General features: G+C 41.9%; 1 protein-coding gene across 2 annotated transcripts in view; it reads left to right on the top strand.

Annotated features, from left to right (window-relative positions):
• Nucleotides 1-211: 211 nt before the first annotated feature.
• The window catches only part of LEPR (leptin receptor), a 76,635-nt gene continuing 63,187 nt past the window's right edge, over nucleotides 212-13,659 (top strand). The window contains exons 1-2 of one of the 2 annotated variants that reach the window (XM_037907611.2): nucleotides 212-755; nucleotides 11,582-11,640. In XM_037907611.2, the coding sequence (XP_037763539.1) occupies nucleotides 11,601-11,640 (40 nt within the window). In that variant the 5' untranslated portion in view covers nucleotides 212-755; nucleotides 11,582-11,600. The remainder of the gene's footprint in view (nucleotides 756-11,581; nucleotides 11,641-13,659) is intronic. The other variant, XM_043520991.1, reaches the window with a different exon arrangement.

Here is a 13,659-nt window from a genome sequence, read left to right as displayed (position 1 = left end):
GCGGGATTTTGCTGTATTTAAAGGAGGCATTTAGCATCTCCCTTCTAAAACAAAGGCGCCCTCATTCCCCCTTGAAGGGAGCTGGCAAGGCCCTGACAGCTGCCCAGGGGGCGCTCGGAAGTGGGGTGGCACAGGGTTAAGGATGAGGTGCTTGTCTTCTGTCAGCCGGGCCGCGCACAGCCGCGGGGCCAGCCTGCCCGCGGCGGGGCTGGAGCCTGAGGCGCACGGAGGCAGGGTTCGAAGGGGAGGCCGCAGCCCGCCCAGACGCCACGGGCAAGGGGACGCTGGCTGGGAGCAGCGTGCGCGCGGGGTCCCCGCAGCGGGCCCGGGCTGGCGGGGGGTTCACGGCCTGGGTCACAGCCGAGCCGCAGCCGCTGAGCGCCACGTGATGCTCGCTCCAGCGCCTGGCCAGCGGCCGCTTCCGACAGCCCCGGCAGTGGGAGCTGCGGCGGCCGCTGCCCAGGTGGGGAGAAGAGAGCAGCCGCCGCCTGGCCCCGCGGGCCGCCTCCCTGCTCCTCCTCCGGGCGGCTGGACCCACGCCCCGCTGCGGAGCGTGCACTGAAGGCGCTTTGCCAGCTCGCTCCGCCCGGCAGCAGGCGGGGGGCTGGACGAGGCGTCCCAGGGAGAGATGGTCCCCGCAGGGTGACACGCGTGGAGAGTCCGGGCGGAGGAAGGGGTCGCCACAGCGGGGTGAGGCGCCCGCCCCCCCAAAAGTCCTGAGCTCGCCGCGAGCCCGGCTGAGTGCACTCGGAAAGGTACGTGCTGGCCCCTGCGCCGGGACCGGGCTTGCTGCCCGCCCTGCAACGCGTTCAGCTCCTGGCGGCGGCCGCTGGGGGAGGGGGAGAGCGCGAGCCCCCCAAGGCAGCCGTGTCGTGGGGAGCCCCTTCGTTTGACGTAGGGTCTGCAGGGTGCTTCCCAGCCTGGGACGCTTCCCCTCCGCTGGACGGGAGCCAGGCGGGGGGGAGCCCCCGCCGACGTATTCATGAAAACAAGCTTACTGCTGCTTCCTCCCGGGAGGATCAGCCTGGTCAATGAAGCCAGGATTTAGGACCCACTTAACTCCTCCATATTACAACAGAACAAATCCCCCTGCGAGTCCCGCTTTCTGAGATGGGTGACTTTTGTCCAGCTGTAGGACGGGTGTCGGGCACGAACTATGCAGGTGATAGAACGCTTCATGACAGACGGGACTCGTGAGAAGTGCAGCGAAGGGTCTGCCTTCTAGTTAACTCTGCATCTCTCTCCGAGAAGTCGGCAGCACTGTCCCTGTGGGGAAAGGGGGTCCGGGAGTTGGACACAGCCCTTTCAGCCAGGTGGTAGCGTGCCCAGCCTGCGACTGAAGCCAGCGTTGGGCTTGCTTAAAAATTCTAAGAACTATGATTACAAAAGAGTTGGAAAGTAATATTGTGTACTCTTTAGCCTGAAAACACCCTGGAAATAAAGCCAAGTTTGAACCCTGAGTTTACAATAGATACAGTATAATTTATGGGTAACACAGGTAAGGGTGGCTCTTGTTTATGGACAGGGTAGCTTCTGTGTCTCTTTTTGACACTACTGGAATATGTGTATATTGGTAGGAGTTGGAGTTAGGGATGCTGCTGCACCCCCAGCTTGAAGAGATTTCCATTATATACAGTGTTTACAGTTTGGTTTAATTGCTCTCAGCATCCCCACTATAAAAATTGTTCCAGCACCCTGGTGTATAGTCTTAAAAACAATAATGATATATCATCAGTAGTATGTGATGGCTCTCCCCCAAATGGCCTTCAGCCCCAGTTTTCTTAGCAGCCAATTAATGAAATGATGTAAAAGGAAAACTGAACTGTGTTTTTATTTCTTTCACCAAATGTGACTGCAGCTTGCCTTGTTTTATCTTAATAGCAATGAAAAGTGCAGCTTGGTTTTCGTGGAACAAAGACATTCTGCATTGCATCTTCTTGACCAGCTTGCTATAGACTTTCTTTCATACTTTCTTAAAAGTTGGAGTGTGTAAAATGTTAACAAAACAGTCAGAGTCCACTTTGCTATTGAGTTTAATTCCACAAGGAACCAGACATTTGCCAAGTAAGTGATGTGTTGAGTTCTCCTGGAATTAATCCCAGCAACAGACGTTAGCCAAAGAGATACATTTGAAGTCTGAAGTTGGCGCGCGCGCGCGTGTGTGTGTGTGTGTATATATATATATATATATATATATATATATATATATATATAGTGTGACAAAGTTCCTCCTCTACATTGGTAGGTCTTGCACTTTTTGGTGGATTTGCTTGCCTTGGAGCTTCATGGCAGCCCTTAGTGTGGCCGTTTTCGTGAACCCACAGTCCAGGTCAACTCCTCCTGTGTCTGACTAGGAGTTGGGAAGTTTGGGGGGAACCCGGGCCCACCCTTTATCCCGGGTTCCAGCCCAGGGCCCTGTGGAATGCAGCTGTCTAGAGTGCCTCCTGGAACAGCTGTGCAACAGCTACAACTCCCTGGGCTACTTCCCCATGGCCTCCTCCCAACACCTTCTTTATCCTCACCAGAGGACCTTCCTCCTGGTGTCTGATAATGCTTGTACTCCTCAGTCCTCCAACAGTATGCATTCTCACTCTCAGCTCCTAGTGCCTCTTGCTCCCAACTCCTCACACACACACACACCACAAACTGAAGTGAGCTCCTTTTTAAACCCAGCTGCCCTGATTAGCCTGCCTTAATTGATTCTAGCAGCTTCTTGATTGGCTGCAGGTGTTCTAATCAGCCTGTCTGTCTTAATTGTCTCCAGAAGGTTCCTGATTATTCTGGAACCTTCCCTGTTACCTTACCCAGGGAAAAGGGACCTACTTAATCTGGGGCTAATATAGCTGCCTTCTATTACTCTCCTGTAGCCATCTGGCCTGACCCTGTCATAATATATATAATATATAGGCTTAAAAATACAAATCTATGAATAGATCCCATGATCTGATTTATTTTATTTTCTATTTACAATCTATTAGCCTATATTTTTGATTTTTTTTTTCTGAGTAACTATCTAAGGCAAAAGTAATGTGTTGCTAATATTGTAAAAACGACAGCCAATAAAATGACAGTTCTGAAATAATTTCAAAAGGTTATAAGTAGGACTTTGGAAATGAAAGTGAATAGGTCTGCATATTTACTTTTTTGTTTGCAGTGTTGTAGCTGTGTTGGTCCCAAGATACGAGAGAGACAAGGTGGGGGAAGTAATTAATATCTTCTATTGAACCAGCTTCGGTTGGTGGAAGATAAAGATACAAGTTTTTCGAGCTTCACAGAGCTCTTCTTCAGGTCTTGAAAAAGTGACCAGAGTGTCACCAGCTAAATACAAGATGGGACAGATTGTTAAACATAAAGGGATAACACATGTTGGAGGAAACCACTTAAAATGAAGTGCGCAATTAACACCTCTGCAGTCATAGGAAAAAGGAGGATTAGTATGTTACAAATTGTTGTAATGAGCCATAGAATCAGTGCCTCTACTGAGACCTTGATTTTTAGTATCTAGCAGAGTTACGAATTTAAGTTCCTGTGTTGGTCTTTTGAAGGCATTGTGCTGATTTCCTTTGAGGACGAGGACTAATAGGTCAAATATGGAGTGATTTGCACTGTGAAAAGTGTCCACTGATGGGTGATAGGGTGTTTTGACTTTTATCATGTTTCTGTGTGAGTTCATTCAAGAGCATAGTGATTCGTCTGGTTTCTCCTATATACTCTTGTTGTTGCAGTATTTGATGCACTGGATTAGGTGGTACACCTGTTGTGGGACCCAGAGATTTTGCAAGGTGTTTGTGTGTGTGTGTGTGTGTGTGTGGGGAGGGGGGTAGTATTGATCATTGTAGCAGAAGAGATGTGTCCGCGGGGTTTGCATCTGTTGTTCTGGCAAGGTCTGGTGTCCCTATGAGTTCATGTGCCCTGGTCTGTGGGGAGCATGCTTCTGATGATGAGCTTGGTGAGGTTGGGGGGTTGTTTGCAGGCCAGAAGAGGAGGTTTGGAAAAAAATTCAGGATAAGGCCCCCATCAAATATGGATTGCAATTGTTCGATCAGACCCCGTATGGGTTCCAGTGTGGGGTGGTAGGTGACAAGTAGGGGACTGTGATTAGTGGAGGGGTTCTTTTTCTGTATTTCTCTCAGGGCACTTGGATGGCCTGTTCCATGATGGGTTTTTTTTGGTTCCTTAGTGTAATATGGCTAACTCTTCACTGCATCATGTGGGGCTTGCACATTACAAAAAAAAGGGTCAGAATCTGTACAGAAAGACCTTTCTTCTGTAAAAAATAGACTGTGATTATTTATAAACAAAAATACAAGAATATTTCTTTAGAAATACTGTAGCTTGGTCAGAAGTTACGCTGCTGGGAGTTACTATAAATGTGCCCTGGTTTTTTACATTTGTCAAAAATGCCTAAAGTTGTACATCTAAATGATTAATTTAGGCATCTCCATAAAGGTGACTTGATAAATTAGAAAATGTTTGTTCTTTATTATAGAGCTGTGCTGCTCCTCACCTGCTTTTTAGAGGTAACTGACTGCTAGGCCTGGTGTACACTAGGGGAGGGGATCGATCTAAGTTACGCAACTTCAGCTACGTGAATAATGTAGCTGAAGTTGACGTACTTAGATCTACTTACCGTGGTGTCTTCACTACGGTAGGTTGACTGCTGACGCTCCCCCATTGATTCCACCTATGCTTCTCATTTCGGTGGAGTACTGGAGTCGACGGGAGAGTGCTCGGCGGTCGATTTATCGCGTCTTCACTGGACACGATAAATCGACCTCCGCTGGATCGATTGGTCCGGAGGTAAGCGTAGACATGCCCTTAGTTTGGGTTATAGGGAAGAGGAATGGAGGTAGTGCAGCTCTTTTAAGATATACACATTCAGTGCTGTTTGCTTATGTTAATCAGCCACTGAAGACATTTCTTAAAGAAGTTGTAACCTAAAAGTGACCTGTCAAATCAATTACAGGAATTGGCCAGAGAGAGCACTTTACCTGATCCATGGACCTCTTTCTCCCTTAGTATTGATGGGAAAAGTAGGAAAGGACCCATATGTAGTTTAGAGATATACAATTAAAAATATCTGTAAGTATTCCAGTGAGAACTACAACTTATCCCTGTGGATTTTTTTTTAAACCTGTTTCTGCATTAGATAGTACGTCAGTCTTCCACGAAGACAGTTAGCATCTGTGGCTAGCATCTGTGGCAGAAGGCCACAGACTCTTTTCCCCCACCCGGTTCCTGTTTAATGTCCACGTCACCAGAAAACAAGTCTCAATGAACATGCAGTAGACCGTTCATTAATCTGTGAATCACTGACACTATAGGAGCCATTAGGGTCCATAATGACAAAACAGTACTTACCATGAAATTTAATCCACTAATTACTGGCAAACAAGTTATAAATAGCATTTATAATGAAAACACTGAAAAACCCTTAACTACCACGTGCAGCTATACAGGAAAGCTTCAAATGTCAAATACTTACAGCAGCTCTGCATAGAGGGAATAAAGTGAACGCATTCAATAGTGCAGAATTGAGTGCCGAAGGAAACATTTTGTGCCTACAAAGAACAACAGTTACAATTTTTTCTAGTAGTACTTTAAAATAGCCAATATTTGGGAAACCTCGGTCACTTCAGTGAATTTGCATCATGAGCCTATGTAAACTATAGATTATAGAGAATATATTTAAGGCAGAGTAGGAAGTGCAAAAATTCTTTTATCAAATTTTGGCCTGGATTCCAAGGAGTGGAATGTTAAATGAGAGTTATGTGACAGCACTTTAGATGTTTAGGAAATGAGCCGGTGGTCTCAGTCTAGTTCCTAATAAATAGGTGGCCTCAGAGAACCCACTACCATGTTTAAGACTAGTCGGAGCTCTTGTTGGCAGTCTTGGAAGAGAGGCTAATTAAAGGGCTACCTAGCCTTCATGTTCATTCAATAGTTTCTTGAGGTTCAGAACTGAGGCACTTTGGTGAGGTGATGTGGGGATACTTGCTCTGTTGCTGACTATATAGTACCTAGTGTATGGAGAAATGAAGGACCTTGGTCTTTATGATTAAAATTTTGGCATAATCCATAAGAAAAACTTTCACTAAAAATCAGTTTCACCACTATTTTCCAAAGTATTTCATTTACTTAGAACATTCTATACAAAAATGAACAAATCTAATAAAAATCCAGTGGTCTGATTTTCAGAGGTGCTGGCTGAGGACCCGCAGGTCTTGCTGAAGTCAACGGGAGCTGCACATACTCGGTGCCTTTGAAAATCAAGCCTGCTGCCTGTATGCATAAGCATTATTTCTAGGATGTTCTGTGTGGGTTTTTTTTGTTTTTTTTGTTTTTAAGTCTATTTAATATTTAAAAACAGCTGTGGTAGAGTTTTTTATTTTTGAAGGCAGGGGCTGTGTGTGTGCTCACAATATTATGTTCCCATTTCCCATTTATTAGCAGCTGTTAGATTTTTTTTTTTTTTGTAAGCAAATGAAAGAAAACTGAGAAAATTGAAACATGATCTTCAGGTAATTACGTTTCTGTGGGATCCACTCTCTGAGATTCTTGGGTCTTCTGAGCCCAGCTTGGTCAATCTTTAGCCAGTTTAAATAAACGACTAGCAAAATAAAGCCCGGATCCTGAAACTCTAACTCACATGTTTGGGTGAATCCCTGGCCCCGCTGAAGTCAATGGGAGTTTTACCATTGACTTCAGCAGGGCCAGGATGTCACCCTTTGTCTTTGGATAGGTAAAAGTTGCAAAATAGGCCTTAAACTCCTAACCAGTCGGTCAAATTAACAATAACAGCTTAAGTAACTCAACACTATTTGTCACTTAATATTCTGACTGGCTGGATCTTTTTGATATCGCACCCCTTATTTTTAAATTGCATGTTTAATGTATAAAGAAAGTACATGTTTGCGTTACCAAGGCAGCTGGGGGACGGGAGAGAGAGAATCTAGAAGAAAAGTTAAAAGTTTTCAACTCACTTCATCTGCGAATTACCAAAGGCCCTGTAGGCAGGAGGGTGTAAACCACCAGCTGTTTCCAACTGCATTTCTGCTATAAAACTGATGGGTCTGGAATCCTTTCCCCTTCTAGTCATCCCAATGCATTGTGCAATAAAGGCCACCTTTGTAATTGCCTGTCTTAAGTTTCATCAGCCTCCCCCTTTCCATTCTCTTGTTTGTCATACTTGTCTCTAATCAAGGCAGGGGCTTTCACTTATGATTTGTTTTCACAGTGTGTAGGATGGTGGAGCCCTGACCCTATAGTGCTAGATGCTATTGCAATTAAAAAAAAACACCACTATTCGTGCATTGGGGTAGAATAGCTCGACACCTGCCCGGGATGTTAAGCTACAGGGACAGGCTACAGGAGATTTGTCTCCTTCCATTGCCATCACAACCAGCGCAGAAAGATAGCCAGCCTTCTTGTATTATCTCTTCCTGCACTGCATATGTGTACATACACTTACCTCAAGTGCTGTTATTGCATCTTGATAGATGGTGCTTGGATGGTAGCCCCTGGGTGATGTTAGGTTTGTAAACATTTTCTAAGCCCAGAACCTGATCTTAGAAAAGTTGATTATTCTGCCCATTTCTCTACTCTGGCAAGCCACAGAACATTGCACTTTATAAAGCCTGAGTACCAACTAATTTATTTGGACAGAGGCCAAGGCTGGAAAATTTCAGCTTGAAAAGTGACTGAAAAACAGGTGGCTAGAATAGAAATGCTTAAACCACCTTTGTGATAGTAGTCAGTAGTGTTCCTGCAGTATCTGGTGCAGCTTTGTCTCTTGGAGATCATGACTTGTAGATTTGTCATTGCCATAGTGGTTTGACTTCCCCCTGCTCCTTCCCACCAACTAATTGTAGTTAGAATTATGTAAGAGACAATAAAAGATCCAGCTTCAAGTGTGTGGCATTAAAAATTACTCTTCATTTCCAAGTAAGGAAGTAACAAACCTGCTTATTTCAGAGTGCTTATATTTTGCTCCCTATTTTCTGTAACTGTTATTAGAATATTTGCATTTTCCCGCTTAACTCTTTTTAGTCGTCTTCATTTTTTTAAAAAAAGTCATTGTTCACACTGGGGGGTGGGGGGAGTCGCTAAACTCAGGGCCCAATCTAACACAACAGGAGCAGCAGCTGCTATCTTACCCTAAGCGTGCCCCTCTGTGGAATCCCACAGGGCTCAGTTCTGTCATCCTTTTTTGCCCAACTCTTATATCAGAGCTCTGGAGAGGTTCAGTGAATCTGCAGATGACCCCTAGCTCTGTGTTTGCTTTACAAATGTGCACAGTACTGTTTCCTGGTTTCTGAATGTTATTGGAACTAGGATAAAAAGCAGCTGCCCAAACTAAATCCAAGTTAGATGGATGTGATGGTAGTAGGAAAAAGCAAGCACTTTAAGGAACTGACAGGAGCTGTGACTTCATTTTCTGTCCAGGACATCTTAGCGGTGGTCATATTAGTGCCTGGTCTCAAAGTCCTGTTTGATTAATCATTATGTCTGGTTACCCAGAATGGAAACAGTGACCAGAGATTCCTTTGTCATCTTCCTCTAACCAGACAAGTATGACTTTTTTTCTTGGTTATGGATCTAGTTGTGGGGATCACCGTCAACCTGCTTAGTGTTCTCCTTAGGTTGTACTGTGAAAGCAACATGGAAGCTGCATCTGATACATCAACCTGTGGTCTATGTACTAAGAGGGACAAATGAGAGCACATATTTCACTGATGCTCCATGCTCTACTTTGAAGTAGCACCATGAGAATCTAATGCAAACCAGAGTAGTGGCACTGATTTTTAAGCCCTTTAATGGGATAGGGCCCAGATATCTGTGTGTGTCAGCCTCTTCTCGGTGGCAGCTATTGATGGGAATTCTGTGACTGACAGTCCTCAAGAGGAAACTCTAGGGACTTGGGTCAGGACCTGTTCTCTTGGCTGTGGAATTTCCTACCAGGAGATCAAGATGTGCCAGAGTCAAGATGAGATACTTTTATAGCACAATTGTGATAATACCTATAAAATATGGATAGTAACAATAATTATGTACTTCAGTGCAATATAAGTCTGATTTCCTGATACAACAAACACAGTATGTTTTCTGTGCTTCAGGGGCTGTTTTCTCACGCTGAGAAACAGCTGGCCTACTAACCACAAATTCCTGGTGCATGGTGAAAGAGGAACCCCCCCTTTCCCTTTTGTGATCCAGTTTCCACAGAAATATATAATTGTATATGTTAGTAGTAGTTATTATATCATGTAAAATATAACCCCCCCATTTCTATCTGTTAGTAATATACCAGCTACAGCTCTTCCTCCAAACATGTCCAGAATTACCATAGACTCTATGGTAATTCTGGACATGTCTGGAGGAAGAGCTGTAGCTGGTATATTACTTCAAGATTTCATGTCCACCTATTAGAGGATGGACTAGTGGAGGGAAAAGTACTGATAGATAAGTATTCTGTGTTAATATGACCCTACCTTAACTCTACAGAACTATAGGGGAAATCCCACATCAGTCCCCAGAGTAAGCCCAGCTCAGCTGTTTATGGTTTGACAGATTAGAACAACACTACCAACCAGAAGGGAAAATCTTTATCCTAAGTAGAGGCAGTGAAACACTAAATCTAAGAGATCTTGGGCTCTCTTCTTTGATCATTGGGATACAGCCCAAAATGTACCCTGGCCCTAGTAGGAAGAGTACTGGCACCAAAGCCTTAATGAAGGGAGATTATCCTGTTGAAGTGTTCTGAACCTACTGGACTGGAGTCTACTTCTTTTGGGAATTTGATATCAGTGAATCAATTGGACTAAACTTTTCTCAAGGTCAGTACATGATCAGATCTGGATGGCTGACAAAGCCAGTGACTCATTTGTATTTATAATTTAGGATTTTGAACTGAACACTTGTTGAAGATTGATTGTTGATTATACAGGATGTGTGTGTGTTTGTTGTCTCTTAAGTCTGTAACAGGAAGCCAAGCAGTAGTGGGGGCTGCAGATAGTTTTACCGAGAAGCTCCACAGTGAGACCAAAGAAGACAGAAGCTAGCATTAGCAATAATACTGTTTTCTTTATTATAATAAAGTTCTTTGTTCCACAGTGGATTTGATTTAAATCACTAGTCAGGAAGACTCGATTTAATCATGGATTTCTACATAAAAGTGCATTCTTGTTGTTTGTTATAACCTTAATACATACTCTTCACAACTCAGAGATAGATGTAGTTTTCATTTTTAGAGGGTACACGCTATACATTTTTAAAGTGGTTTTTTTTAAAACTTTTCATATTTAGTTTTACAGCTATATCAGAAAATGAATGATTGTTTCGTTATTTCACTTACCAAAGGTAATTGAAGCAGATAGTTCACCTCCCAGTGACTTCATAAATATCTCCAGTTCAACAGGTTAATCATTAATATTTGGAGGATTTTCTTGCCATGTTGTATTAGGAGGAGAACATCACCAGACAGACATTTAAATTGTTTTATTTAACTAAAACAACAACATTAAGTATTCTGGATTTTTTTTCTTCAACAGTGAACATATAATATTTTAACAAAACAAGTACATGAGTTTTTGAATTTTGAATTTAGTTAAACATTCAAGTTTTTTAAAACCTCCCCCTCCCTCCTGGAGCATGCTAATGCTGCCAAACAGCTGTTTGGCGGCGGCTGGGTGGGAAGCGCTGGGAGGTAAGCAGAGGAGCGGGGACGCGGCACGCTCGGGGGGGAGGAGGAGGTGGGGCGGGGGTTATGGGGAGCTTGGCTGCCGATGGGTGCAGATCATCCACTAATTTTTCCCCGTGGGTGCTCCAGCCCCGGAGCATCCATGGAGTCGGCGCCTATGCAGTCAAGTTGTGTGAGTCTTAAACTGAAAACCCAAGACACCTGTTGAACAATCCATATCTATGCAAATGTAGATACCTCGATCATAATTATAAATGTGTTTTGTAATTGGGTTTGAGTAGAATTTATGAGACTGCATGGTAAAAATCCCAAACTACATCTTATATAGGTACTAATCCATTATGTTTTAATTGGAGTATTTAGCTAAGTTCCACTGTTCAGATTACTTCTTTGTGGGTGAAAATGGATTGCAGAAATCATGGTGCTCAAATGTGTGCTGTATTTTGGAAATTATTATCTCATAGTCATTTTAACTGTGGATTCACAATACCTTGAAGAGGAAGAACAGGAAATAAGCCCCACGTGAGTCAGAAAATGCATGAGGACTGAAGAGCGCTTCCTAATTGTAATGGTTAGAGATTGGCTGTTTGAAATTTAATCAGTACTCTAAGCAGTGTTACTTTTCTATTATGGTGCTATCTGATCGGTCTTCCTTCCTGTAAAGGAGCAAACATTGATTTAAATAAAGTGCACAATATTTTTTAATTTAAGAATTACACAGACTCCTGGTGTTTTCAGGCAATATATTTTCATAAGTTCAAAAGTTTCAAAGAATACTCATTTAGAAGATGCCAAGATCCATGTAGAATAATAGACATGTACCTCTGAAATGGAAACGATCTCTTCTGTCCGTTCTTAATTTATTAAATTTTGGTTGTTTTTTAGATCCACTGTTCAGAACAAGATGTATTCGCATAAATTTTTGACTGTGTTTCTGCACTTGGGTAAGTTGCCTGAGACAATGATATTGAAACTGTTTGTTTAAAATAAAAATAAAAATTCTGTAGCCATTGATTTGACAAAGTAAAAGCTTGATCCTGCAAGATGCTGAATGCCCCCATTTCTCATGAAAATGTTGGATGCACAGTACCTTACAGACCGGACAATAACTTTCTGATGATAAAAAACCTGCAACTATAATACAGTAAGTTAATGTAGTTAGTCAAGACAAGCTAGAACATCTAGCATAACTAGCATTCATACAAGGTTAGAATTTTATGGACAATACCAACAACTGAGGGTAAAATTCTGACTACTCTGAAGTCGTAACAAAACTTATATTCACTTCAGTGAAGCCAGGATTTTACACAAAGTGTTTATTTTATTAGGTATGTTTTTGCGCTAAACCAGTCCCCCTGCTTCATATACAAAATTGTTGTAATGAGTGCTCAATTCATGGTAAATATACTAGTTCAAATATGAGTACTTCAGTTTTCCTTTCTAAAATAGAAGAAATAAACAGAGTAGATTAAATCAGACGTGCATAAATTTTGTCAGACACATTAATGTTGGTATATGCTGTAGAACAGACTTCACTTGATTTTTGTTTTATCTGTAATTTTTATTTATTTGGCAAAAGTTCCTCTAAATTTCCAAAGATGTTGATGAAAGGTAAAGCAGATATTTTAATCCAATGCACTAAGTTTCAAAATTGTATCTTTCAGATCTTTGCAGCAATTGGGGGTTTTCTTAGAATTTCTTCATGTCTTTATTCATTCAATATCAAATGGGTCACTACATTGTTGAGACTTAATTAATATAACCTAAAAATTCTCTGCATTTACAGAAGTATCTTTTAACAGAGCAACTGGAGTGCTCAGGGGACTTGCATTGGGAGACAGAGCCGTTTGTCTTTAGTCACTGTTATGTAGGTTTGTATGAGCAACAGCTTTCACTGTTGCTACTTGTGCTGTACCTGTTCTGTAAATAAATTCCTATATCAGTGGCAAGTGAATACTTTTAATGCAGCCTACTAATTTATAACAAAATATTATGTGTTTATTAAGGGATATGAAATATATAATCTCATGCTAAATAATATTATTACAATTTTATTGTAGCTTATTCATTTCATTTACATTTCATGAAAAAAATATTGTAATAATGGCAAGCACACTGATCTTATGGGATTTGGTTAGTTTGTCATGTGAGATCCTGCCGTGTGATTTGGCCTTCAAAATTAAGCTATGCATGTATAAAACAAACTGAAATCCCCTTTCAGTGCCAGCTGTAAAATGGGTAGCATATTAGCTATATGTCCTGTCCCCTAGGAGTCGTGTCCCTCATTTTGTTTTCACATCATGGATTAGGCACTAATATTCTGTTCAGTCAACTGAGTCTTCTACATGGAGCCAGGAAACCTAATGAAGCTGATGTTTAACAAGGCACAGACCCTGCCTTGTTAAACAAGAGAAAATACCATTGAGGGTTTTGCTGATGAGAAAATGTGTATATCCAAAGAAATTGAATGTCTCAGACACTGAGATAATAACATGAGTTTACTTTTAATCATCTTAGAAACCTATTTTTCACTTTGCATTGGTTTACTATTCAGTTTATGTAAATATTTTAGCAAGCAGATTGTGCCTGTGAAGGCAAAAGACACAAATTCTCTCTCTTGTTACTGTGGGATCCATTTGCAAAACATTCAGTGAGAATGAATTTGTATGTAATAAACTGTTTAAAATATTCATATATTTTTCTAGGCATTACACTAAAACCAGGACACATACAAATCAGTTACATGCATTTCAATAAGTAAAGCTATTTTAATTCAAAGAGGCCTATTTATCATTATCAGAAGTATTATTAGCCCACTTCAAGCTCTGATTTATGAACAGTAGCCATGTAGTGTAACAAGTGTGCTCTTACATTGTATAGGGTTTTATTTTCAAGGCATCTAAGTTTGATAGAAAATATCACCTTTTACTAGATCTCATTTTGTAGAAAATTCTTCTTTTGGG

This window comes from Chelonia mydas, chromosome 8, assembly GCF_015237465.2.
Source record: "Chelonia mydas isolate rCheMyd1 chromosome 8, rCheMyd1.pri.v2, whole genome shotgun sequence".
Taxonomy (NCBI): domain Eukaryota; kingdom Metazoa; phylum Chordata; order Testudines; family Cheloniidae; genus Chelonia; species Chelonia mydas.
This window is presented reverse-complemented; position numbering and strand designations above follow the sequence as displayed.